The 26,036-nt window shown below is 40.0% G+C and overlaps 1 protein-coding gene across 13 annotated transcripts in view; it reads right to left on the reverse strand.

The window, feature by feature from the left end:
- Positions 1-4,116: 4,116 nt before the first annotated feature.
- MAGI1 (membrane associated guanylate kinase, WW and PDZ domain containing 1) overlaps positions 4,117-26,036 on the reverse strand; it is a 613,456-nt gene continuing 591,536 nt past the window's right edge. For 5 of the 13 annotated variants that reach the window (XM_054595357.1, XM_054595351.1, XM_054595355.1 and 2 more), the window contains 7 exons: positions 25,601-25,891; positions 22,519-22,719; positions 15,239-15,332; positions 15,044-15,104; positions 14,034-14,177; positions 11,547-11,685; positions 4,117-7,573 (listed from right to left, as the gene is read on the reverse strand). In XM_054595357.1, coding sequence (XP_054451332.1) covers positions 6,786-7,573; positions 11,547-11,685; positions 14,034-14,177; positions 15,044-15,104; positions 15,239-15,332; positions 22,519-22,719; positions 25,601-25,891 — 1,718 coding nt within the window. In that variant the 3' untranslated portion in view covers positions 4,117-6,785. Of the gene's footprint in view, positions 7,574-9,424; positions 9,514-11,546; positions 11,686-14,033; positions 14,178-15,043; positions 15,105-15,238; positions 15,333-22,518; positions 22,723-25,600; positions 25,892-26,036 lie in introns of all 13 variants that reach the window. The other 8 variants (XM_054595350.1, XM_054595346.1, XM_054595352.1 and 5 more) reach the window with 4 other exon arrangements.

Below are 26,036 nucleotides of genomic sequence, written 5' to 3' on the forward strand. Positions count from 1 at the left end.
GTGTGGATGGGCAAGGGTAAAGGCAAGAGAACAGCAAGGGAGCCACTGCAGTAATCTGGGAGAGAGGGGAGACAGCACAGTTAGAGAGTAACAATAAATTTGGTGCACACGCACATGCATGAACATATTGTGGCATGGAAAATTATCCACAATATGTGAGATAAAGGTACAGTGCATAAAACAGACAGCACTTAATGACGCACTCTTTTTGTATAAAAACAAAACCCCAAACTATATATAGGAGCCTCCACTTACCTGCCTGGGGTACATTCTAAAACCCCCAGTAGATGCCTGAAACTGCAGGTAGTTCTGAGCCCTCTAAGTATTTTTTTCCTATACCTACATACCTATGATAAAGTTTAATTTGTAAATTAGGCACAGTAAGATATTAACAGCAATAACTAACAGTAAAATAGAACAATTAGACCATACTAGTAATAAAAATTACATAAATGTGATCTCTTTCCATTCACATCTTCCACACACAAATTTAATGCCTTTCCCATCGTAACTAAGGCCTTATGCACTGTGGCTGTAACTTTTGCAATTTGAGATGTGACAGCAAAACTTGCACAAATTTCTTTTTTCTTCATAATTTCACAGATAGTAGATCCATTCTTACAGTAGAGCTAAGCAACCTTGGCATACGATTTTTCCCTTTCCTTACTAAGTGCCAACTTTCATCTTTTCACTTAGAGGAAGCACTTTACAGCTCCTCTGTGGCATATCCGAATTGCCAGCATCACCCACAGCTCTTGTGATTTGGGGCCCTTGCTAAGTAAAACAAGGGTGACTTGAACACAAGCACTGTGATACACTGATAGTCGATCTCATCACCAAGACAGCCGACTACCGAGTGACTAAAGACAGGGAGTGTCTACAGCGTGCACAGGGCAAAGGGATGGTTCAAGTGTGATGGATGAGATTTCATCACACTACTCAGAATGTCCTGCAACTTAAAACTTATGAATTATTTCTGGAATTTTTCATTTAATATTTTCAGACCACAGTTCATAACTAAAACAGCAGAGAGTAAAACTGTGGATAAGGGGGGACTACTGTATGCGCATTTATATATGTAGAAAAAGATAAAAAATGTCACAAACCAAGCTATTAGCAATAGATACTTCTGTGGCTCGGGACTGCTACGTGGTAAGGGACAGCATGTCTTTTTATTTTATACTCTCCTAACATTCTTGAATATTTTACTGTAAATATAGTTTTGTAAATTAAAAAAACCTAATTTGAAAACTTTTCAAATTAGGAAATCATAGGAGCAGCTCCGCTCTCAACACTCAAACACAAGGATTACCTGACAAAGACTGCATAATAGCTGGGCTTTTAAAGATTAAGAAAGACATGGTTAATTTTTTTAAAAAAGTGAAAACAAGATTACAAGGTTTGAAACCAGGAATTGAAAATAAAAAGTGGGATGGGAATTTGTAAACTTGGAGAAAACCAGATAGCATAGTAAATGACTGACTTTATTCAAGAAATCCAGTACAAAGTGTTCTGCATGTATTAATAAAGGTATAGCAAAAAGGAGAAAGAAGGATTTGGGTTGGAAGGAAAATGAATTCTTGCAATAAAAGGATGGTAAACATGGGCCTGGAGACTTCAGCTCTGAGAAATTCCACCTGACCTTGGCTTTTCATGATAAGGGCTGCTGCCTGGGCTCAGAGAGCTTAACCTGGTTCATTCCCAACCTCCTGTGTTGCTCCGAGGCCATCTTTCTGAAGCTCAAACTTGAGGTGGCCACCACACCTTGGTTGAGCTCCCATGGAGGTCACTGGGGGCCCTGCTCACCTCTTCAGTGGTCTTCGTTACTCTTCAAGTCTAAAATTCAAACAAGGCCAGCCCAGTCCTTCATGGTATAACCCCTTCCATTTTGTACCACACTCACATCAAAAGGCTCCGGCCTTCCTCTTTCACTGGTTAATTCCTTCTGCCTTTTGGAATTATAACCTTTCTCAATCTGGCTAAAACCCCTATTAACTACTTTCAGAAGACTGTGTATGTGGTTTGTATTCGTCTTTTCCCCACCAAACAATACGCTCTCAAAACCAGGAAGCCGTGTTCGTCCCACCAAGTACCTGGCAGAGTTAGTCCTCAATATGTATTGAAAAACAAGGAATCTAGTCTCAAGCCTTGTCTGTTGTACATGTAGGGGTTAGTAGCTTTTCTGACCTATTTTCCCTTCAGCTCTGTGATCCTCTGAGATCAAAGAGACTTTATTCCCTGAGGGATAAATAAAAGGACAGTGCTTATTAGTGTGGTATTTAGAGCTCCAGGTTGTGAAGACCAAGTGGAACTCCAGGGATGTCACAATGAAGTGGAAAGGTGATAGAGGGTCGCCATCCCATGCAGTACTTGGGTATTTACTGTGAATACCACCTTGCTTAAATCCATCTTTTTTCAAGACGATGTGGTGATGCAGCGATTGTCTCGCATTAGAGAATTAAAATCACACTCCTGCTCCTGACAATGAGCACAAAGCATAAAGACCTCACTGGGTGAAACCAATAAAAAATTTTCATAGAACGCCCACTCCTACAAAAAATACCCCAAATAATTACGTTGGAGAGGGCCCAGCTTTGTCATTCCCCTTCTTCAAAGCTTGCAATGATGCGTATTCCAAAAGCAATAGGATCTTAATTGTGCTGAATGCTGCACCCCCAATGCTGATCATGTTGCCTGATTATGAGAAAAACCACCTGGAGGAACTTGAAACGCCTCCTCCTTTAACGATTAATGCAGATCATCAAAGGTGGTCTCAGACTGCTCACCAGCAGGAAAAATCCCCGAGAGCTGTGACTGAGTCACATCCAATTCTTTTTCGTGTAGCTATTTATGGCAGGCAAAGATCGTGTGACATATGGCTTTCCGAATAGCTTCCACTGTCAGTTAAGCCAAGGACCATTTCCAGATGCCACCTTTAACAATAAAGATACCAGCAAAGTGACCAGTGTCCCTAATTACCACGTTAGTGACAAAATAAAGTAAAATACTGCAAAAGAGACAAATTGTAGGAAGGCCTATTAGTAAACCCAACACCCTTTTGAATGCCCAGGAACTTAGGTTCTGTAGGAAGCTACTAAGTCATACTAAAAAAACTATCCAAAACCTGCCTGAAGGAACCTGGAATGTCATTAGAAACTACACAATATTAAACAACCAAGACAGATATTAAATCACTCATTAATGGGCTAAATTTTTCATCTAATATGATGAGTTAGGAGTATGTCAAACTCCACATACATCTCTAAGAGTTATACTCCTAGACTATTTTTGTCTTAACTTTCACATCACCGCCTTCTGGTTTCATATTTCAAAACACTGGTGGGTGTAATTATACTTGTGAAGTAGCATGAGCCATATTGTTCACGAACTTTATCATTAAAATAGAAGGCCGTCTCCCCCGTTTTAATAGAGTGAGAAAATATTTCTTCACTTTGATTGGAAAATAAATACTGATTGCAGTACAGATAATTCCTCCTCCTCCTCCTCAAAAAAAAAAGATGATCTTTTACTGAGGAGTTTTCTGATTGTCAGAAGTGTGCTAAGCATTTTGCATTTATACTTCCCAACTATGAGGTGTGGCCTTTTAAAGATGAGGAAATGGAAGCTTAAAAAGAGGTTAAGGAACTCACCTAAGATCACAGGTAGGAAGTGATAAAGCTTTTTGATTGTTTTTGAAGGTTTTGCTTATTACCAGGGTTCCATGCTCTACTGCGCTGTTCAAACTTAGAGAGGGATCTTTTTAAATGCACATTCTAACTTGGTAGGTTCAGGGTGGGACCGAGATTCTGTATTTCTAACAGGATTTGCAGTGATAATGAGCAGCTAGTCAATGGACCACATTTTGAGCAGCAAGGCCCCATCCTGTTGCAAAGGCATAATTCCTTCTCTCTGAAAGGAACAGTGTATTTCATCAAGCTGGAGCCAGACACTTTCACTTGACTACCTGACTTTGATACATTTGAGACAACATGGAGACAAGAAAGATATCAATCCAGAAGCAATAGTGGTTATGGAATGCATACATTTCCATGTATTTTTACAGTAAAAATGCATTAAAAATATTTCACAAAAGAAACTTAAAAAATACAAGTAGGGTGTTGAGTTTTCCCCCCACATTCTTCCAGGCATCAACTGTGTAATGCGTGGGAGGAAAATTTCTATATGGTTTGATTTCATCGTACAAAATACTCATCCATCATCTCTCATCAAGACATTTACATGAAGTGGGGGATTAGGGAAAGTAGGCTCACAAGAATCAGTCTCCAATAAGGTTACAGTAGTTCAGAGAAAACGATATCTTTCTGCTTAGTGCATAGTCCCTGTACAGTACAGTATTTCCAAAGCAAATCTGAGTGGAATTCAGAGGAAATTGCCACACCAAAAGTCTTCAGATAGAGACAGACGCAGGTGGGTAGCACACAGATTTTAAAATGTCAAATGCTATCTCTGACAACAAGAAAGACATCAAAACATTAACTTCAGGATGTACTCCCTAAATCTACCTTGATTTCATTTATTTAAGACTCTAGACCGCAATTGAGAGCATAGATCATTTAACATCACAGATTTTGCTAGAAATAGAGACAATTCCTAGCAGTGGAACCTTCTGAATAAAGTCCCCAAGTTGGCTCTTAGGAAATGGATGAAAAAGAACATCATTATTCAGTTGTATTCTTCCTCAGCCTTACTACTACAGCTCAATGTATGCTTTGTATGGAAAACTTTGATACAAAGAGCAGTCACAGATTTTTCCCTCTTTTTTAGGTATAGAATGTTCATCGTGTCTGTTCCAGGAAAGGAACTTGTTTTGTGAATGTCCACATAACTATAGCTACTCATTCTAATGTTATGTATAAACCCATAAGTCAAATAAAGCTATGAACGATGTAATATTTATATATGCATAGTGTTTTATAAAAAGATTGGCCCACATACTGCTTTTCATCAATACAGAAACAGCATTAAATCCATAGCACACTGCAAGAAATGAGTGAAGAACAGAATGCAAACAAGTGCTTAATAAATCACAGGCAGGCACACTATGGAGGAAATGATGATATTCAAATTGACTAAAGCTTTGGAGATATACTTATATAGTCTCCCATTTTAAAACAGCTTTACATACCTGATTTAGTTTACATTAAAATATATCCCAATGAATCATTTTTTCCATACTCAGAAATATGAACACATCACATTCCTCACAGCTATTTTTTTTGTCATAAATTCTCTTTTATACAAGAAAAAAGGCAACATTTTTTAAAACAGGCTCTATTAATTACAATTTTTAACTCTGTACACCCAATGATTGGCTGGTTTTCTCCATTCTTTTTTTCCCTTTTTTTTTAAAACAGTACCATGAAAACAACAGTGATTGACTTGCAAAGTTTTGTGTCTGTATGGAAAATGCAAAACAGTACTACAGAAATACACACTGCATTGTAAGCAGTGGTTTGCTATAGTGGTCCAACAAGTACAAGCAAACATTTTGGCTCAGCTAGGCAGTAAACCATTTCAACCACTTCCTGGGGCTACAGCTGACCCAACTACACCTTATGTGGGCTTGCAAAAGAATGGGTCTTTTTAAAAAAGGAAAATCATTACATTTTTGTTCTGTCCTAAAATTCAAAGGACAGGGTCATGAGGATATGTTTGCCAACTAGATCTACAACCGTTGAGATCACATCCTCCCCCCTTCAATCATTCTGGAGACTGCTACGGTTTCAAAGGGAAATCAGCATCTAAGAATAAGCACCTCCAACCCTAAATATGAACAAAGAGCTAACTCCACCAAGGCTCACTCCCTTCCGCCCACTTTGGGATAGGGCAACTATGGCCTTATGCCAAGGAGGAACCTAACCTTCTGTATTGTGGATTTTGATGGCTCCTTCAACACTGGGCATATTGTCCCCCACTCCATCTACTCTTCAGCCTCAAATCAGACAAGACGATATATTCAGAAGGTATTTGTTGTTCATTCCTTCCAGTAGGTGAGTGAAGCTGTGACACCACTGCCTGAATGAGATCTTAGTAGATGTTGGTAATGCTAATGAACCTGACCATCTGCAGTTGGGTGATGGGGGCCAGCCTTCTCCTCTCTATGCCTTTCTATGGACAGGGGGAGTCCGAACTGTTTTCTGAACCAATTATAACTCAAAAACATAACATTTCTGTGTGCAGTGTAGGTTTGTTATAAATATCCTTCATTTGCAATAGTAGTCTCTTCATATAGTTTGCTTGATTTTAGGATCATTGGCAATGCTAACCCATCCCAAAAAGTCCTCAGCTTTTACAAATATAGCTTTGCCTTTTTATTTAAAAGAAAAACTCCTAACTACAGTATAGCACTACATCATTACATAACAGTCTATATCAAATTAAACTTACTAACGTCCCTTACTTAGAGAAAATGATCAACAGCCCTATTTAACCAGGAGAGAAAAAGATTGCCCCCAAAAGGGAACAATTCTGGACAACTCTATAGTATATGTAGAAACAAAATTTATATCCCTTTGGGGCAGCATTTGGCAAATAATTTCCAAAAAAGTATGCATTTAAAAATACTTTCTTTAATATTATACATCAGGCACAACACTTTCATATTTTTTTTTCTTATAAGATTTCAAATGCATAAAATGTTTGTTGCTATTTATAGGATCATCAGGTGTCAGATGCTTCATTAGGTAAGAAACTAAATTATTTCAGGTTTATGACTTTCCTCTTAGAACCTTTGACATGGTAAAGGTTGGAATGTGACTCAGAGCTCAGATACTGAGGTCGGTGCTGCATTCTTTATAAGGTCGCCTTCTCTGCTCTGGGGGATGTCTGCAACTTCTGCTGGCATCCTGCTTCAGACTGGGCTCTTCCCTTTCTCGGTGGCTGACTCTGTCCTCTCTGTTCCTTTTCTCAAGGGACCGCTCTCGCCTCCGCTCAGGGGACCTTGCTCGCCTCCGGTCAGTCGATTTTGCCCTCCTTTCAGGCGAGCCCCCCCTCCTTCGTTCTGGAGATCTTCTCTGCTCCAGGAGCCTTTCGAGAGACCTCCTGCGGCGGCTGGGTGAGCTGTCCCTTCTGCGGGTGGGTGACCGCTCTCGCCTCCTCTCAGGAGAAACCTCTCTTCTCTTGTCGTGCTTCTCCCTCCTCTCCAATGTGTTGTCAGCGCTCCGGGTGCCTTCCCTCCGCTTCTCCGGGGACTTCCTCGTGGGGCCATTGGTCACCAGCCGCTCAGGTGGGGCTTCTCTTCGCCCTTCGGGCGCCCGGTCCTTGGGTCGGCAGGCCCCACTGTCGGGTGTCCTGGAAGTTCCGTTCCATGTGTGATGCTCGTTGGGTTGTCTGCTGTACTCTCGGCTGCCCTTTGAATCTTTCCCGTATGCCCGCTTTTCCCCATGTGGTGATGATTTGTGAAGATCGGGTAGATAACTGGATTCCAATGGCGGGTGCGGCCGGCGGCCGGCCGGCCCGGGCCTCATTTCCGGGACACCCTGTGCCAGCCCGGGCCTCACTTCCGGGACACCTTGTGCACCGGCGGAGGCGCCGTTCCGGTCGCTGCTGGGGTCTGCGGGAAAGTAAATGAGAGCGACAGTTGGGTGAGAAGAACCTTGGGCTCCTGTCCCCACTCCCACACTTGAGCTCTCATTAGTGACAACAAACACGCAACTGTTAAAGCAGTCAGAATCAAAGCCAGCTAAGTCCTGGTTAACTATAACTGCAACTAGTTACGTTAAAAACTAGTGCTCGTGGCTTTTAGGGTCTAGCCTACCGTTCTCTCAACACATATAAGGAACTTAAAACATGAAGGCACAACCTTAATAGTCTGTCTCCCTAGAGGTACCCAAACGCTCCCACTTCACCCCTTGCTCTCTGTTCCCCACCCACCAACCCTTCCCCCTTACCCAGCCTTCCCCTCTCCCCATGAAAGAAAATATTTCCTGTAAAGAATACTTTTTAAAATTTGCTTAAAAATAATCTGGGCATGAGGGAACTTTCTGGGGGAATGTTAATAGTGTATGTGTTGATCTAGGTGGTAATTAAATGGACACACACAGAGGTAAAAACTCACTGCAGTGTATACTTAGGCTTTATGCATTTTACTGTATGCATATATACTTCTATTTTAAAATACTTCTTTAAAAAAAATAATCCAGGGTGGTAGGCAAAGGGAACTATGGAGCCAACATGACCAGATGTTGACAACTGGCAAAGGTGACATTAAGTTAGGGTCCATTAAACATTCTCTCTCCATTTGTCCATGTTTATTTAACTATTTACTTCTGTGTATGTTTAATGACCTACTTTTAAAATGTGGAGTCTTCTGACAGGTAAAAGGGAGTGGAAGGGAGGTTGTGAGGGACACAGTGGACATCAGATGGAGTTCAGATAAAGTCTTTAGTTTAGATGCACTTTTCTTTATGCTCAGCCATAATTACATCGATGAGCTATGGAGTTGCTGGATTGCTTCTTACAACATCAAGATATCTATAGATTTAAAAGCAGGACAGCATACATGGGCTTTTTGTTTATTATTAAACTATTTGAAATAACATTGTACATGTAAGTAGCATCCTGAATTTATGAGAGCTTTTTTCAAAGCATGGATGCTTTGTTACAACTAAACCCAAATAGGCCTACACACCATAGCATTTTAGGCAAGGCACCAGGAATGGTGTGCTGCAGCGTGGTGGGCAAACCAGGGGAATAGTCGCAGAGACAAAGTGGATGCTCTGTAAGGAGCTTTCATGAAGCAACAAGGTCAATAGTAAGCAATCTGTTTCATGAATGATTTCCTAAAACTTAGGGTAGGTGTTAACAAAAGCAGGAACATAGCCTTGAGTAGGGGTTGGCAAACTTTTTCTGTATACGGCCAAAGAAAGATATTTTTGGCTTTGCAGCCCTCATAGTTCCTTACAACTACTCAACTCTGGCACTATAGTGTAAAAGCAGCCTTAGACAACACATAAAATGGGTTGTGGTACTCAATTTTACTTGTGAAAACATGCTGTGCATGGGATTTGGCCCATGGACCACCCTTTGCCAAGAGATAACTAATCAAACTGGAAATCTCATCTTCTTCTCTAGCAAAGCCCTATATACCTATATACCTAGGTGAGAGCTCTGTGACATATTTGTTCTTTCTAAATGCTATGTAGGCTATTAGAATTAACACAACTCATTTTAAGATTTGGGTGAGGGGAGGTGCTTAGATCACTATCATAAATCTAACCTTGGCGTTTCTTACACCTACTTTTAGGATAAGGGACAGCAAGACTTCAACAGCGGTGTACTTACAATTCAAAGAACGCAGGGTGCTCAGAATGAATTGCCAAACATATCAAAATAGAGCTAAGCAGAAGCAATGAGGAAATTAGGCCACAGCACAGAAACACCTAGTATTGATTGAGCTACAAACCGTAGTTTGATTATGGCCCATAAGGTAGAAGCAAGCCTCCCCGAGCTTTTCATTTCTCATACATGCAGCGATATTAGGAGGTATCATCGCTGTAGAAGGGAGGGCCCAGCACCAAGAACAGTCAGAGAGAAAGAGAGAAAGAGAAAGAGAAAAAGTTGAACATTTAGATTCCCTATAACAAAGAGGAAAGAAAAAAAATCTGCATTTGTTAACACAGGGCAAAGAGAGTTTATTTGTCCAGTCAGACAGTCTAAGGCAACACTCAAATAAGGCTGCAGAGACCGCAATCAAAACAGTGACGTTTTCAGACAGCCATATAAGGTGACTTGAGGACCCAGACAATAGATGCATCCTTTTTTCTTACTTTTTTTTTTTTTCAAACAACTGGAACAATGACAGGCTGGCATAGGAAAGCATTAACAATAAACAACAAAAGAACAAAGTTCCCTCCCTCCCCCCTTAAGACCGCGGCAGTTAAATCAAGTACAAAAAACTCATTACAAAAATAGCCTCACAGAGAAGCAGGTTCCAATCAAGTCAGAAAAATATTGGAACTTAACATATTATAACCCATTTGTGACTCTAATCAATAGAATTAGAAAGATTTAGTCCAAATGACACATGGAGACATTACAGCAGCACAATCCTGGCATGTTTAACCCTTCTTGGAAAACCAAGTATTTAAATGATCTTTATTTCTAGCCCAAAGAACATTTGTTAGTGTTGGATTTTCATCCTCAGTGCAACAGACATAGATTTTGAGAGGGTACACAGGTTACTGAAGGTGACTCTCAAATGAAATATCACATCCAACAGAAGCATAGGGAAGACAGAAAAGGGAAACAATGTTACACAGTTTCAGTGGCATCAATACACCTGTCAATGGTTCAGTACACTGCACAGCTGTAACATCTTAGTGTTGTCAGACCACCTTCCCTGTGCGTGGTTGGCCAAATCCAAGGGGGCCTGATCTGATAACCACCCATCCCCCACCTTGGGTCCCTCATATTTTGCACCTGTACGGATGTCCAACACCTGGGAAGACTACCCTTTGAAGGAATTATCTTGTCCTTGAGCTGCATCTGAATTAAGAATCTTAGCAAGTCCAAAATGCAACTGGGAATTGTGCAGAATGACTTTCAGAAAAGAGGGTGATAACAGATAAAATCCCTAATAAAGGGGACTGATGTATATGGGGACCATTCAATCACAGTTTCTATAGAAACTTTTGTAGACCTTTGGTTGGGAAGAAAAGCCCTACATCTAGGGCATAGCATTTTTTTTTTAATTTTTAAACAAGAATCTCAAATAAATAGGACATAATTATTATAATATATAATATTTTGCCATCAGGACACTAAGCTATGTAAAGATCATTGCCGTTTAGTCAAATCATGTCTATAGATATGACAAAGGGACTCTATGTATAACCTGGCTTTCCCCATAGGAAAGGTATAATCACGTGTTTCCCTCATGATGAGTACTGGGAATCTATTTCATCCTTTATCATTTAAAAACATATGGCTAACATATCAACAGTTTTGTCTGTTTTCTAGTAGTGGGCTCAGGTGGTTTGGGTTGAGGCAGGGACCAGAGAGGGGAACGCAGAAGTATTGTATACAGAGCATAAAGGAGGTGAGCAAGGCCCCCAAATCATCTCAAAGTTTCACGTCTCATAAGTAAGACATCAAGTAACCACAAAAAAAAAAAGAAAAAGAAAAAAAAGAATTGTGCCTCAACATATCACTCAGGAAACCTGCTTTCCTGCTTCTTAAAAGGAGTATAGTCATTTTGTGCTAAGAATTGGATCTGAGAACAGTTTGGCACAGTTCAAACAATCATTCCTTCGCTCTTGGTCGGACTAGACAAAATGTTCTCTCTGATTATCAGAAAGGGGGCTATAAAGATCTTGTCTTAGGCCATGCCCCAGTCCATGTAAGCAAGCAAAAGGATGAAATGTGTAGAGATTTCAGAACAAGCGAGGCAAAATATCACATGGTGCGAAAGGCTGGTAAGACACTGGTGAATAGGGGAAACAAAAAGACTTTCCTGCTGCAGTTCTGGAGACAAATTCATGGAGTCATGCCAGGGAAGGAAGGAATGTTTTCATAGTTTGACCCACCATATTCTGGGACTGAGCCGTCTCCCCGCTTCAGAGACAGACGCACTCTGCGGCCACCGTTCTTAATCAGTTCTATAGCCCGAGAATGCTTCATGTTTTTGGTGGTTTCACCATTGATCTCTAAAATTTCATCACCGATCTGCTCAAAGCAAGAGAGAACAACAAAGTGAGAACATCACAAAAGGGTTTCACCGGCTATTGAGGTGTTTCATTATTTACAATTCTTTCATTTATTGATTTCTTAAATATTTATTGAGTGCATACTAGAAAATCTTCTATTGCTTAGGATGCAGCAGTGAAAAAAAAAAACTCTGCCATGACGGAGATGACATTCTAATGGGGGAAATACAATTAACAAGAAAATTAAAAAATTACGTCTATGTTAGTCTAAGTACTAAGAAAAAAAATAATAAAGCAGTAAGGTGAATATTAATTGATGAAGAAAGGAAGATGTGGGAAGCAGCTTCTGGGATGGCCCTCAGTGATTTCTACCTCCTTGTATTCATGTCCTATGTAATTTCCTTCCCTTTGAATGTGGTTTGAAATTGGTGACTTGCTTCTAAACAAACAGAATATGGTAAATATGGTCACAGGTCAGTTCAAAGATAAAGTTATGAAATGATTCTGGCTTCTGTTTTGCTTGACCTCTTTTGCTCTCTCACTTGTCCCCTCTGATACCAGCTGCCCTATGGGGTCTGTGCTGGGGACACAAAGGAGGCCCAGGCCAGCAGCCCGACAGGCGCTGCATCCCGCCAATGACCCAGTGAGTGAGCTGAGAAGCAAGTCCTGCCCCAGCTGAGTCTTCAGATGAGATGGCAATCTGGCTGACAGACTGACTGTAGCATTTACTATGTGTCAGCAGCTATTCTAGGCACTGGACATAGAGGAGTAAACAAAGCAGGCCAGATCCTTGATGTCATGGAACTTACATTCTAGAAGATAGAAGAAAAGCCCTAGTTTGGGACTTTAAAGCTTGAATTTGAGCCTACTGCTTGTTAGCTAAGTGATCTTGCTCAAGTCCTTTTAACTTCTCAGAGTTCACATCCTTTCCTATAGAAGGAGATGATAATACCCCATGCTTACCAAGCTGAGGATGTCAAATAGGATAATACATGTAAATGTGTCTTGTGATCTATACAGCCTTATACATCATGATAATAGTATTTCATTCAATCACAAACTCTTTTAACTGAGTAAAAACATGAAAAAGCATACCCCATGTGTTTGAAATTTAAACAAAAGGCATATATACCAGTATACTGAGTCCAGCACAAATAACGCCCCTTTTTTATTACAAAATCTTTTTTTACAAAATCATAAGCATGTAATTCTGTAACATAACAATGTCACACTCAAGTGCACTATATGACATTTTAGAGGAAATGTTCAAATTAAAACTATAAATTATTATACCCATTTGATTACCCTACCAACCACTCTCAAGCAGGCGTTACTTCTACCAGACCCTGTATATTGACTTGTATAGGCACAGATTGTGCATGTATATGCATAGAGAAACTGATAGACAGTTTGATCCAGGGAGCTGTATTTTTATTATGTACTACTTCTCACTGTTTAATTTTTAAAAACCACTTATGTGGTCTACTTTCCCAATGGAAAAAAATACTCATTAAAAAATTCAATCTGAAGAAACCTAAAATTCAAGATTATGTCTTAAGTACGAGTATTAAATTCTCTATGCTTGGTCACTTTTTTCCTTTTTCTGCCCAGTTCCAGTTTCATTCACTTTTTTCTTTTCCTGACCCAACTCCTGGTTTTTTTTTAATTCATTGCCAACTGCTTGCTATGTGTATGGCTCCATCTATGTGACCTATCGATAACAAGCAGATAATCTTTCTTTTTGTAGTCATCTAATCTGCCAAAGAAAGCAACGCATTCATATGCAATAACAGATATTAGATATCTACACAGAGCAGAGTAGATTTATATATTTAAATTTTGTAGCTTTCACTACTACAGAGCGACCCTGAATACGCATGCCATGGATAACTGGCCCTGTGCGGAGGTAGAGTCAGCATGCTGCTGAGGCTACTAGTGTGAGACAGCTGGTGACTAGCGAGAGACCGAATGGAGCTCGCCACCCAAGACCTACAGAACTACAGAGCTTTCCTGCTCTCTAAGCGCCCTGGTACACCCAGGAATTCCTATGAAGTGATATGTCTGCCTCATGAGATTAAGCATAACAAGTATGAAATGATATTCAGAAAATATCTCCTTTAATACTTTTGTAAGCAATTTTAATCCTTCATTCAACCCCAAAGAATTGAAAGCGTTCACCTAACTTTAGCAGCTACATCCAACTATGCTTCAGGGAGAGATTTATGCTAGAGTGGCAGTCATGCATTTTGACTGCCCTGAAAGCTGTAAAAAATGTAGTTCTCATGAAGGAGTTTCTAGCCATATAATGTCAAAAAGTCACTACAGATGACATATTTACATTGACTCCAGACACCTCTTCCGACTTACCCTCATCTTTCCACACCTTTCTGCAGGACCATCCTCTGCTAAGCGCAGGACATAGAGGTCCATGTTATATTCTCGGCCCCCTCGAAGACTAAAGCCAAATCCCTTGGCTCCTCTTTCCAGTTCCACAGTGTAAAACTCCTGGTCCTATTTCAAGAAATTAAATGTAATCATTCTGGGAGAACTTGTATCTTACACATATTTCCATCTCCTCCCAAACATTCTATATTATGATGATTTGACCAAAAGGTACGATCACTTGCCCCTCACTTGGTGATCCTCACTTGTTTATTAATAGCCATTAACCTTAGAAGTTTGTAGATCCAGAATTCGAAAACATTCATAAGTGTGTCTATAGGCTGCACGCCACCATGCAGATATTAAAATTTAAATCAGGGAGGCTGCAATTCTCCATTTACGGCAGGAAAATTCATTATATGATACCCTGCAAATTGCTGGATGCCCAGCCTTCCTGCCCAATGCCTGAAAAACCTCAGCGGTGTTCATCATTAGGACACCAAAAGGCTCAGAAGGCCAGTAGAAAAGGAACCTGCTTAATTTCGCATAATACAATGTTTCCCAAATTGGCTTCACCTGCTATTTATTATTTGCACACCCTCCATCACCACTGTATGGGACAGGTGCTTGCTCTATGGGTCCCACCTGGAATTCACAAGTCTGAGACACACCTGAAGGAAAAGACATCTTGGCCTAAGTGCAATTAGGAATACCATGAGCGGATATCAGCTGTTTTGCTCTTAGATGGGTCACCAATTATAGCTTTTTAGTTTTCTCCCCCTAGAAAAGGATATCTAGAAATACTTTTCAAAGGTAGTAAAATAAAATGTCATTTCCTAGACAACCAAATGTAGTGCATATTTAGTACACTGACTCACAAAAGGTTATTTATTTTCATTGAAGTACCCTGTAAAAGATATCTCATAAAAATAGCTTCAGAAAGCTGGAAGGAATTCATACAAAGCAAACAGACAAAAAAGAGAAACAGCCCTCACCTGTGTTGCCTGGGGTGCTTTGAACTCAAACTGAGATTCCGGCTTTGGTTTGGTGGTATTCCTGCCAAAGCGAAAGAAATACATATAAAAGCAACCCGTGGGGAGACTGAGAAAGAACCAAGGACAAGTGTTGTCATGCCAGCAGTTACTTTTTTCCCCTTTAAACTAACAAAATAAGTCACAGCTATGTCTGACCTGGCCTCCTGGGCTCCTGGCTGAGCAGGGGTGTGAGTGGTGGTGATGGTGGCGATCTTCTCTGCGTTGGTCAGCAAAGTGGCATTCGAAGACTCTGTAGGATGAGATGGAGCACAGTGAAACGAGGGCCCCAGGGAAGACACTCACACTATGAGGTATCCACAAGTCCCGTATCTGAATGACAAACTGGGCTTCTCTGTCACCATTTCAAGCATTCTGACTTGAATTTCTACATAATTAAGACTTCAAAGTACCATTTTAAGATATTCTATGATGTGAGCCATGTAAACCCCATTCCCCTTCTTCCAATCAGACATCCCCAGAAATTAAATAGTTTGCCCAAGAAAATGCTACCCTAAAACTGCAGTGAAGACAGGGGTCTCTCATTCCTCCCCTGCCACTTAAACAGGAAAGTCCCATCAAAATGCTGTACTACACCAGAACTCTTTCCTAGAATTTTACAGGCTGATAATAAATATTGTTCCTAACATTTCCTATAATTTATTAGCAATATTTAATGAATTTGTTTAATTTCCTCATGTGAAGATCAAACTTAGAAATGTGCTAATATCTTGTTAAACACACACTCACTCCCCCACACACACCATCTACTTTCTTCCCTATTGCCTTTAATGACGTACAACGGAAAACGAGGAGTTCTTGACAGATCTCGTCTGGTAACACTCATGAGAAATTAATTTTAAAATTTGCATTTGTTAGAGCTAGAGTTTGTAAATATAAGTTGTATAAATCATGAAGCCACCCTAACATAATAAATATGATTATATTCCTATGTAAATTGACTTTCTTCTCCACTAACCACATTCATAAGCAACTTCATTAATCTCTGTAAGTGTGGAGGCCCAGATGTTGAAAACATTCATGAGCATGCCTATATACTGCACACCAATGCACACATTAAAATGTAATCATTCATGTAGTAATAGTGATATATTCTCTGAGGAATTTTTTCACATTATGATCAAGGCAGATAGCAAGAAACTATGAGCAAGTTGCACTTAATTTTAGATTGGCTGTTTGGAACATGGCATAAATTTCCTATTCAAGAAAATGCTGAATATGGTGGTTAGATTCTAAGATTAGCCCATAAATGCCTATTTAATTCACAGTGTGTCAGGAAGTCTAGAAGTTTCTAGAAGTACTATGGTTTATATAAGGCACTCTAATCTTTGTCAAATACATATATCTACCCATCATGTATAACAAAGTTTGTGTTGGAAGATACATTAATATCCCCACCTGGTATACCTGGACAACATTTCTTTTCACTGCAGTCCTATGTGAAAAGACATCCCTCAAATCCCAATCACTTGTGGTCTGTTTTCCATTACGTGTTTATTTTCATTACACATAGTTGGTAAAAGCATGGGCTTGAGATTTAAACCCAGGTTCAAATCCTCCTTTCCTCACTCATTAGCTGTGTGACTTGTTTTCCTCATCTGATAGAAGGGGGCGATGACATTAATCCCCTTCCGTTGGATAAAAATATATGAAATGTTTAGTATTGTACCTGCCGTACAGTAAGCACTCAATACATATTTACTGAAGGTCTGGCCCTTGCCACTGCTTCTACTTTTTATTGATTACTGTGGAACTTGTATAAATTATTTAAAAATCTCTGCAACATGAGAAAGTTGGAATATGATTTTAACAGTTTGTATTCCAGCCGTAAAGCCCATGCTTGTTACAGCGAAGGTACAAGGTTAGTAAGAAAATATAACTAGATCAAGTGAACTGAAATGTGCATCTTGTTCCTGTGTTAGGACAATGTTTCTCACAATCTGTTTCACCAAATGTTTCTGCAGATTCTGAAGGAAAAGGAACCTGTGTTTAATTAAGGGCGATAAATCATAGGTGAACAGAGAGAAATGTTTCTGTGTTTTCTTTTCCTCAGGACTCCTCCAAACCTTTAATCGTGTCAATATGCCTTGCGACCCTCTGAGTTGGGGAGGTGGGGCTTCTCAAATTTATTGGGAGACAGTTCAGCATAACAGTAACTAGGTCAGATTCTGGAGTCAGTCTATCTGGCTTTGTATCCCAACCTCTGCAATCACCAGCTGGGACCTTCGCAAAGTTACTTAATCTTTCTATGCCTCAGTTTCCTCCACTGCACATATGGGTGAACAGATACATCTTAGAGAACTGGTGCAAAGTTTATCTCAAAGAAAAGTATGTGTGATAGTGCCTAGAACATAAAAAATGTCCCCAAAATGCTTAGCATATTTTTGTTGGTGGCATGTGTTTAGTACTGTTATCATAGTATTAAAAGCCTATTTTTTATGATTGCAGTTAACTGGTACAATCAAGGTGATAAATTTAAGATATTTCATGAAGCATGCCCCCTGTGCGAGTACAAAGGACTAAGACTGCACAACCGCTCATTATGATTCACCAGGCATTTCATAAACACTTGTATTGGACCTTTTAAGAAACTTGATATTGCCCATTGTGATTAATTTTATGGAGACTGTCTGGGAAATCACAAGGTGGTCCAGGCCATGGGGAAATCATAATCAGGATACCGAAAAGGATGTTTCCTTGTAATTACAATGATTATGATTACTGAGTTATATAGAGGTTTCCCTTCAGAGTGCTTGTGTGTTTTGGTAGCCAGTTTTCGAGGCAGATCAGATCTCATTCTCAAACAATTTTTCGATTTCTGCTGCTTTCATGATTGCTGAGGTATAACAGATAATTACTCAATACGCATATAAACAGAACTATTTTTATTAATTTTCCTCCTATCCTTCATTTGCTATTTTTCACTGATTTATATGCAAATCTGTTTTGGTTGAAGCTAAACTTTAAGCATTTAAAAAATTAACATTTAATATGCAGCCCTAGCTGGTGTGTATCAGTTGGTTGGACATCTTCCCACAAACCAAAAGATGCCTGGTTCAATTCAAAAGATGCCTAGTTTAATTCCTGGTGAGGGCACATGCCTAGATTACAGATTCGGTCCCCAGTTGGGGTACGTACAAGAGGCAACTGATCAATGTTTCTCTCTCACATCAATGATTGTCTCCCTCCCTTATTGTCTCTCTAGAATCAATAAAAGAAAAAAAATTTAATATGCAAATGCCTATTTGAGCTCCTTGAATTTTCTTGTTTCTCTTAACCTATGAACAACCACCATTTCCTAATAATTTACAATGTGCCAAGAACTGTGCCAAGTGCATTATCACATGCATTTCCTTTAATTTTTACAACTCAATGAAACAGGTGTAATTAATACCCCCATTTTATAGAGAAACCGAGGCTTAGAAAAGGCAGGTAATATGTCCAAGGTCACCCAGAGAGTAAGTGGAGGCACTGGCAACTTCTAAGTTTTCATTTCGAATGAAACCAAGATGTTTAAGTGCTGAAATTCCCCATAGCTTTTTCCAATACAGAAATGAAGCCCACTATCATAAATTCATAGCTCTATTCCAAAGTACAGTTTACTGCCTATAACAGAAAAAAATATAAAAGAGCCTGACAGAAGAGTAGGCTCCAGGAGCAGTTACTATGAAGGGGTGTCAATGTATTTGACTTTTAAAACTCTAAGGCAGATGGCCAGATTGGCTGTTTTTATGATAAATTATAGAAAGTACCCTACATCCTTTATTAAACAGTGTTTACACCTACGTCAGCTCCCTCAGAGGAATGAAAATGGATATTACTATACTTTGCATAGCAATTGTACACCAAGAAAAGCATGTGTGAGTTCTCCAGGTGCTGTCACAGTGCTGTGCTAAATCAGGGCATTGCCTCCTGACAGCAGCCTCTATCTGGGATTTCAACATATCTCCACGATGAGAGATTACAGTTCGAACCTTGTTTCCATGGTAATATCCTTAGCCTCCCATATGGAATCCACATTACAAAGCCAAGCAAATCAACAAAGGATACAAACATTCCTTTCATAAATATTGTAATGTACAAACATATATGTAATACGCATCTGAAGGAAGCCTTTGGGAGACTTTTAAATGTGTGTGGTTGGAACCCTGTTCTTTTTTGCCCAAGTCTATGCTAGCATCATATCCACGAGCCTTCTATTAAGATACACTATTCTGTGCCTTTACTAAAGAAATAGCAATACCTGTGTTGCCAAGCCCTACCTCTTATTTAAGCAAATACTTTGATACAGGGTGATAAGCAGTACAAATTTATGACAATAAGTAATATATTTTTAAGCTCATAAATATTCTCATTATCTTGAACTTGATTCAGTTTGATGGTCCCATGTTAGCCTGGCTCATTCAAGGTCTGCCCTATCTGATTCAAGTCTCATTTCCATCCAGGCTTCACAGAGCATCTCTATACAACACAAGTGGTAGGAAGCATGTGAGGTTTGGATCATCAGATTTCCAGTTCCAATTCAGTATAGTAAGCAATTCTCTGGGCCTTTCTGTGATGCCATTATGTACTTCTAATCCCATACCCTTATCTCATAGAAGAGAAGATTCTGTCCTGCTCCACCTCCACCCTGGTCCCAGAGATGGTAAAAGCAGAGATGGTGAGGACTCCCCTAGTCTAGGCCTGTCCAACGTCTGAATGTCACAGAGCTTTTGTTGGAAGGAGTGGCAGAGAGAGAGAGGGAGAGCAGGAGAGACAGAGCAAGATGGAAGAAAAAGAAGAAGTGAGGAAAACTACAGACCCAAATAAGTGAAGTTGGAGGAAAAAAATGAGGCAAATGATGATAAGAAAAAAGAATTAGGTGGCATGCGTAAGAAAAAGAAGTGGATTTGGAGTGGGTTCCAAGCACTGGCCAACCAAAAGTGAATCTTCCTGAAGTGCCTCCTAGGGTTTTTGAGAACAGTTCTCTGGACAAGATGGATTTCCAAGAGCTTTAAAAATCATTCTGATTGAGAACTTCAGTCTCCTCATGAGGATCATAAAACAAACCATCTTTGGGCTACCTGATAAATTAAACATTAGAGTGAAAGATCTGAAGGAGACCAGAGAGTACCTCCGTTTCCCCTACACTCCATCATGTCTAACACACTTTCACAGAGAGGAAGTGCAGCCACCATGCATTTCCCTTCAACAAAGTGCAAAACCCTCCTGAGAAGCTCCAGCATCTGCCCAGAAATCGCACTCCCCTGACCAAACTCTAATTTCCAATAATGCAAATCTGGCCCCAGTTACAGGATGAGTATCACAAGTCTATCTCTGTCAGACCTGACTGACTTCTCCTGGCCTCCAAAACTTACGCAGTAACTGATGGAGAGTTTTATTATTATGGCAACGAATTCCTATAGTGTCTTGGATGAAATCATGAAACGGCATCCTCAGCAGCGTACCAGTCCTTAACTATACTGTATCAACTCCAACGTTTACTTCTTCTAACCAAGACACGGTGGATATTTCTATCTGAAGTTTACATTTTTGAAGCATTCAAGTTTAAAAAAATCTGTTTTCATGATAATTATTATTGGATAATTCACCTCACATTATATTTTTTGGTGTTTAGGTTTTCCAAAAATATTTTTCCACTGCACTTTTTAAAAATTAAGCCAACATCTAGTATGTGCACAGTAGTATAAGTTGCCTCTGCATATTTCTGTCTTTCCTGACTTCAAACTTTTTTGCTGAGCCCTTCCCTCAAGGAAATGCTTTCTTTTCCTTTGGACATTGTCATTTCTACATTAAGGCTGACCAGTATAGATTCAGCAAGTCAATTCCTATGTCCAGTTCTTTTGAGTTAGTTTTTAAAAATTTCTCCATGTGTCTAAATTTATAAACTACATTTGGCTCTCTCAACCATTTCTTACTTAATTTTTCCTGGCTTTCTTCATCCTTTCCATAAGGAACCTATGCTCTATCATCTTGTGATCACTTTCCTAAATTGTAATAGCTTTCCAGAGTGGTGAACTGGTGGAATGGACTCTAGACCAGAAGGTCCATTACTAACCGTGCATTTGAGGCAGTCTGGAGGAGACCTTCATTCTAGGAGCTAATTTTTCCTCAACGTTTGGTATGGGGTATTTTTGTGCAGAGAAAATTATTTGTTCTTGGAACCAACAATTTTCAATATTATTGTTCATTCTGGATTTACTTTTTTTCTGAAAGGTATAGTCTATACTACTCAGTTTTAAATTATACAGCTCTTTCTAATAATTCATAAATAAAAATAGTCATTTGATCTATTACATTTAGACAAATTTCTAATTTTTAAAAATTTTACATATCAATGGCATAAAAATTCTATCACACTAGCCCTATAAAACCACATTTTCTCTTGACAACTACTAACTTTTAGCATATATATTTTTATCACAGGCATAGCAGAAATGAAAAGAAAGGGCATTAAAATATTTGTGGACAGGTATCAGTTTCTTCCCAAGGGTCAAATCTACTTAAAATGAGGTCAATATTTAGGACTTAATTCTCTGAAGAATCTATACTTTGTGACATTAGTGTATCAACTTCATTTTTATTAAATATGAATAACACAGTGAGTATTGATATTTTTGGTTGGACAACTTTTTTTGGGGGGGAGGGGGCTGTCCCCTGGGTCTACCCATTTATATGCCCATTATATGCCATAAGCACTCACTCCAGGCAATGCCAAATGTCCCGGGGAGGGGGAACGGGGGATATCACCACTGCTGGGAAAGAACCAAAGACCTGAATTTAACCAACCAACCGAACAAGAATAGGCCAGTTTAATGGAGATGTAATCTATAATTAAATTAAAAATATAGACTTAATTCCTTTTTCATTCATATGTAAAAATTAGAAACAAATCAAGGATGCACAAACCACTAAGACTATACCAATTAAAAAAAAGTAGATACATTCACTTATTCTGAAAAAAAAAAACACTACTGGCTCTGCATTATCCTTATGTAGATTTTGTGATATCACCATATTATACAGTTAAATTTTAGTGATTACTTAAAAAAAAAATCCTTAGCTATTTCCAGATAGAACATCAGGAGATCTTTACTACCTGTATTCAAACTATTATATTGTTTTAAAGCCAAAGGCACCAAAACCAAAAATCACTTGGGGGAAATTGAAGACTTTCTGAAACATTTATATCTGCAGCAAGACAGGCATTAAAGGCTAGAGGATGAAGTAAAGAGAGTGAGGTAAGGTTTGGAAACAATGGCTCACATTTGTTTGATGGGTATGCTCCATTAGGGATGGACAAGGCTGCCTCCAAATCAACACTATTCAATTACATGAACACTAATGATGAAGAGATAGAGAGACAGAGATAAAGGAAACAGAGATACATAGAGAGAGACACAATAGGTATACTTTACCATCCCCAGGAATGATGCGGAGGGTAACTGTGTTTCCTGCTTCTTTGATTAGGTTGACAATGTCTGAATGGGACTTGTTGGTGATGGAACATCCATTTACCGCCAAGATCCGGTCTCCTACTTTCAGCTTGCCACATCGGTCAGCAGGGCTCCCCTCAATAATCCGACCTATTTTGTGAGGCATAGCCACACATGCATTGCCTGCTTTGATATTGAGTTTTAATTTTTTTTTAAGTTATGTGGGAATATAGTACAGGGAGGAGAAAAAGGGTTGAAAAGGGAAAGAGAAGGTTAAGTGTTAATTAATTAAAGCATAAGCAAATGTTATTAAAGGAGAGCTCTGCGCCGATGGTCAAAACATTGGCAACACTCAGGGCGTCCATGTAAGAAGCTACTGCCCTGACCTGCAGTTCTTCCCTGATTCCAAATGAGGGGGAAACCCCAGCAGACCTCCTTAAATCAATTATAAAATCTGGGATACTTAGCAACTTCAAAGATTCTCAAGAGCCCCAAGATAACTTGCCATTGACTTATTTTGGGACTTCAAATGTGAAACCCAGAGCTGGGATGGATGCTTTTATGTATTCCGTGTTCATGTCACTTCATTTTTGCCAGCTATTGGTTAAGTTTCTGCCAATGTTTTGTTCTTTCTCCATTTAGAAAAATAATCACTGGGAGTCTGGTGAGGCATGAGAGTCAGCTAGCAGCAAAAATTCCATCTGAAAACACCTACTGGACAAACACTTCAACTTCCTGCCTTCTAGCCAGGATGATGAAAGCTTTAGAAAAACTAGAGATGAGCCAAGAAAGCTCCCAAGCTTGACAGTTATTTTTGCTTTTATGACCCTTGATCAACCAGCCTACCTCGTGTGCTTTCAGGGCGCGGCCGAAGTGGCTCATGAGCTCTGAAGTCATCCTCCATCCTCTCGAAAATTTCCTCAAAGGAACTAGAAAATCTAGTATCTACTTTTGGACATGATCCAAAGCTAGGTTCAAATTGTTCCTCAATGCTTTTCCTTTAATCATTTACTTTCACATTAGCAGTCACTACCCATCTACAGTACGAAAAACCAGGAAGAGTATATTTGAAGAAGCAGGTTTATTGTGCACTTTGAGTGATTCCATGTCTCAACCAGGAGCATTGTTAACGTCTAGAGAGAGGTGAAAAATTGGCTTTGAAGCCTGACATAGAGTTTTCAGCTAATTGTATATCAGTTTCAAAGTTTCTCATGCACATTCACCTATTTTGGGAACTTGTCTTTCTGGTACTGTGAAGACAGCTGTGCAGTTGAGCCACCTTTTCGAAAGGGTGATGAAATTAACATGGGAGACACTGAAACTGAATAGGCTCTTCCAGCATAATTTGGACCTTGAGGATAAAATGTGCGGGAAAATAAGATGTAATTCCTTTGAATTTCAGCATATTTGCCTGAGTTTATATTATTAGATGTAACATTTTGGCAAAAGAATTTTTTAAAAGGAAGTTAAAGTTTTTCTCCTCTTTTTTTTCCTGAATCCAATAAGCAGGTGTGGTGGAAAGTTTCATGCTCAAATTCAAGGCCTTAAGTTTAGCCCATCTCCAAGGACAATCCGCATGAGAAAGGTATCAAACAGCAGGTATAAGGAAAGCTTGAAACAGAAGTCTCATGCAAGGTATTAGGGAAAGTTTAATTCATTCAATGTAAGAACCAGAGAAAAACAATCAAAGAACAACTGTGAGTGAAGACATTCAATATTCATTAAATAACACATAACCTCCCACCTCCTGACATACCTGCTACTTCCTTCTAAAAAGTGAAACTGAGAATTCTGAAACCCTAGGAACATCAAAGGGTGCATGGGGACAGCAGAAATCTAGATCTGAAGTTTTACTTGGGAGTTCTCACACCCCCTGCCTTTCTTTTTATTTTTAAATTAAGCAGAAGAGTCTTCAAAATTAATTTTAAAAACAAAAAATCCTTGGGTTGATGTCATGTCACCCACCCATGGGTTATTAAAGTAGCTTACAAAAGCAGTGTTAGTAATGGGTGTTTGTTACTGCAGCCACACATGCACAGACCTGCTGACTCACTCTCTCCTTGTGGGTAAGTCTTCGGGAAAATGGCCTTAGCAGGAAGCAAGGGACAGAGGCAAGGGAGTTCTACAGAAACAGGAAGCTGAAGGGATGCAACACTTAGCTGAGCTCAGCCAGCAAGTGCCCTGGGCCACTGGTCCTCAGATGCCTTGTGGGTAAGTCATTTGGGGATAGAGCTGAGGTGCATTTCAAAGCCTGCACAGTGCTTCCCACCTCCCATCATATTCCATATTAATCAGCAAACGTGCTTGGGGAATGACGAATGATTTTTTTATCCAATGAAGAAGGTAGATCATTCTCGGAGTACATATTTATAATCCATTCAATTGGAAATAAATTCATAGATTAGTAGTTCCTGCAATCATCTGGTTTCCTATTTGTCTCTGCTGGTGCGCCCATCAGAGAGTTAACCTTTTGAGAAGGTGACAACTGAGTTTCTCCATACTCTGCTGAAGTCCCTAACACATGGATGAGACAGGAAAATCACTCCCGCTAGAATTCCAGGGCAATGAAGACAAATGACTCCCAGATTTCAATTAGATTCTTGACCAGGTAATAGTATAAAATATTATTTAAAATTAAAGTTAAGAATTTCAGATGGGGATAGAGTAGAGAAAGGACACAGTGGAGAGGGTTTTTCGTATAATATTCTTACTCCTGACATCTCCAATTTTTCCTAAACGTATTATTTTTATAGCCATATGCTTCTCTTAAACAGTCTTAGACTTTCTGATGCTACTGCTATCAATGATATCCCACACAGGAACTTGCAAAAGGCTTTCCCTGGTAAGGATGTCTCACTCTCTATACTGTCAAGGGGTTGTTCTGCGAACTTCATGCAGATTTCACGTACACTTTAGGTTGCTTGCGTGTGAACGGACATTCAGAGTGGACGCTAAAGGGCTACAAAATAAACTGCATCCCCAGTTAAGACTTTTAATTACCTGAAGCAAAAAGCAGGGACGCGCTCTCTTAATGAGATATCGGGGAAGAACCGCCAGCACTCACCAAAGGTCGTGCCCGCCTCCGGCCGGCTCACTGATGACACGATGACGAAACCGAAGCCCTCGCTGTCCCCGCGCCTGATCTCTACGTCGTAGGGCTGCAGCGCGCTCACCACGCCGCTGCCGCCACCCCCGCCGCTGCCGATGCCGCTGGTGCTGCCACTGCCCGAGCTCACCGTGTTCAGGGAGTTCTGGCTGCCCTGCGGGGTGCGCTTGTCCTCGGTCAGGGAGGCGGGCTGCGTGCTGCTGTGGTGGGAGGAGGCGGGCGACGGAACTTCCGTCTCTGCTTTGGGGGCTGTGCAAGACATGCGCCTCTCAGTTACCTGGCCAGGCCCGAAGCATGCCGCCACCTTTCCTCCTCCTCCTCCTCCTCCTCCTCCTCCTCCTCCTCCTCCTCCTCCTCCTCCTCCTCCCCTGACTGCACATAGGCAAGGGGTCAG

The sequence above is a fragment of the Pteronotus mesoamericanus genome, unplaced genomic scaffold (assembly GCF_021234165.1).
Source record: "Pteronotus mesoamericanus isolate MK-2021 breed Mesoamerican mustached bat unplaced genomic scaffold, CSHL_Meso_final scaffold_54, whole genome shotgun sequence".
In the NCBI taxonomy this organism is placed as follows: Eukaryota; Metazoa; Chordata; class Mammalia; order Chiroptera; family Mormoopidae; genus Pteronotus; species Pteronotus mesoamericanus.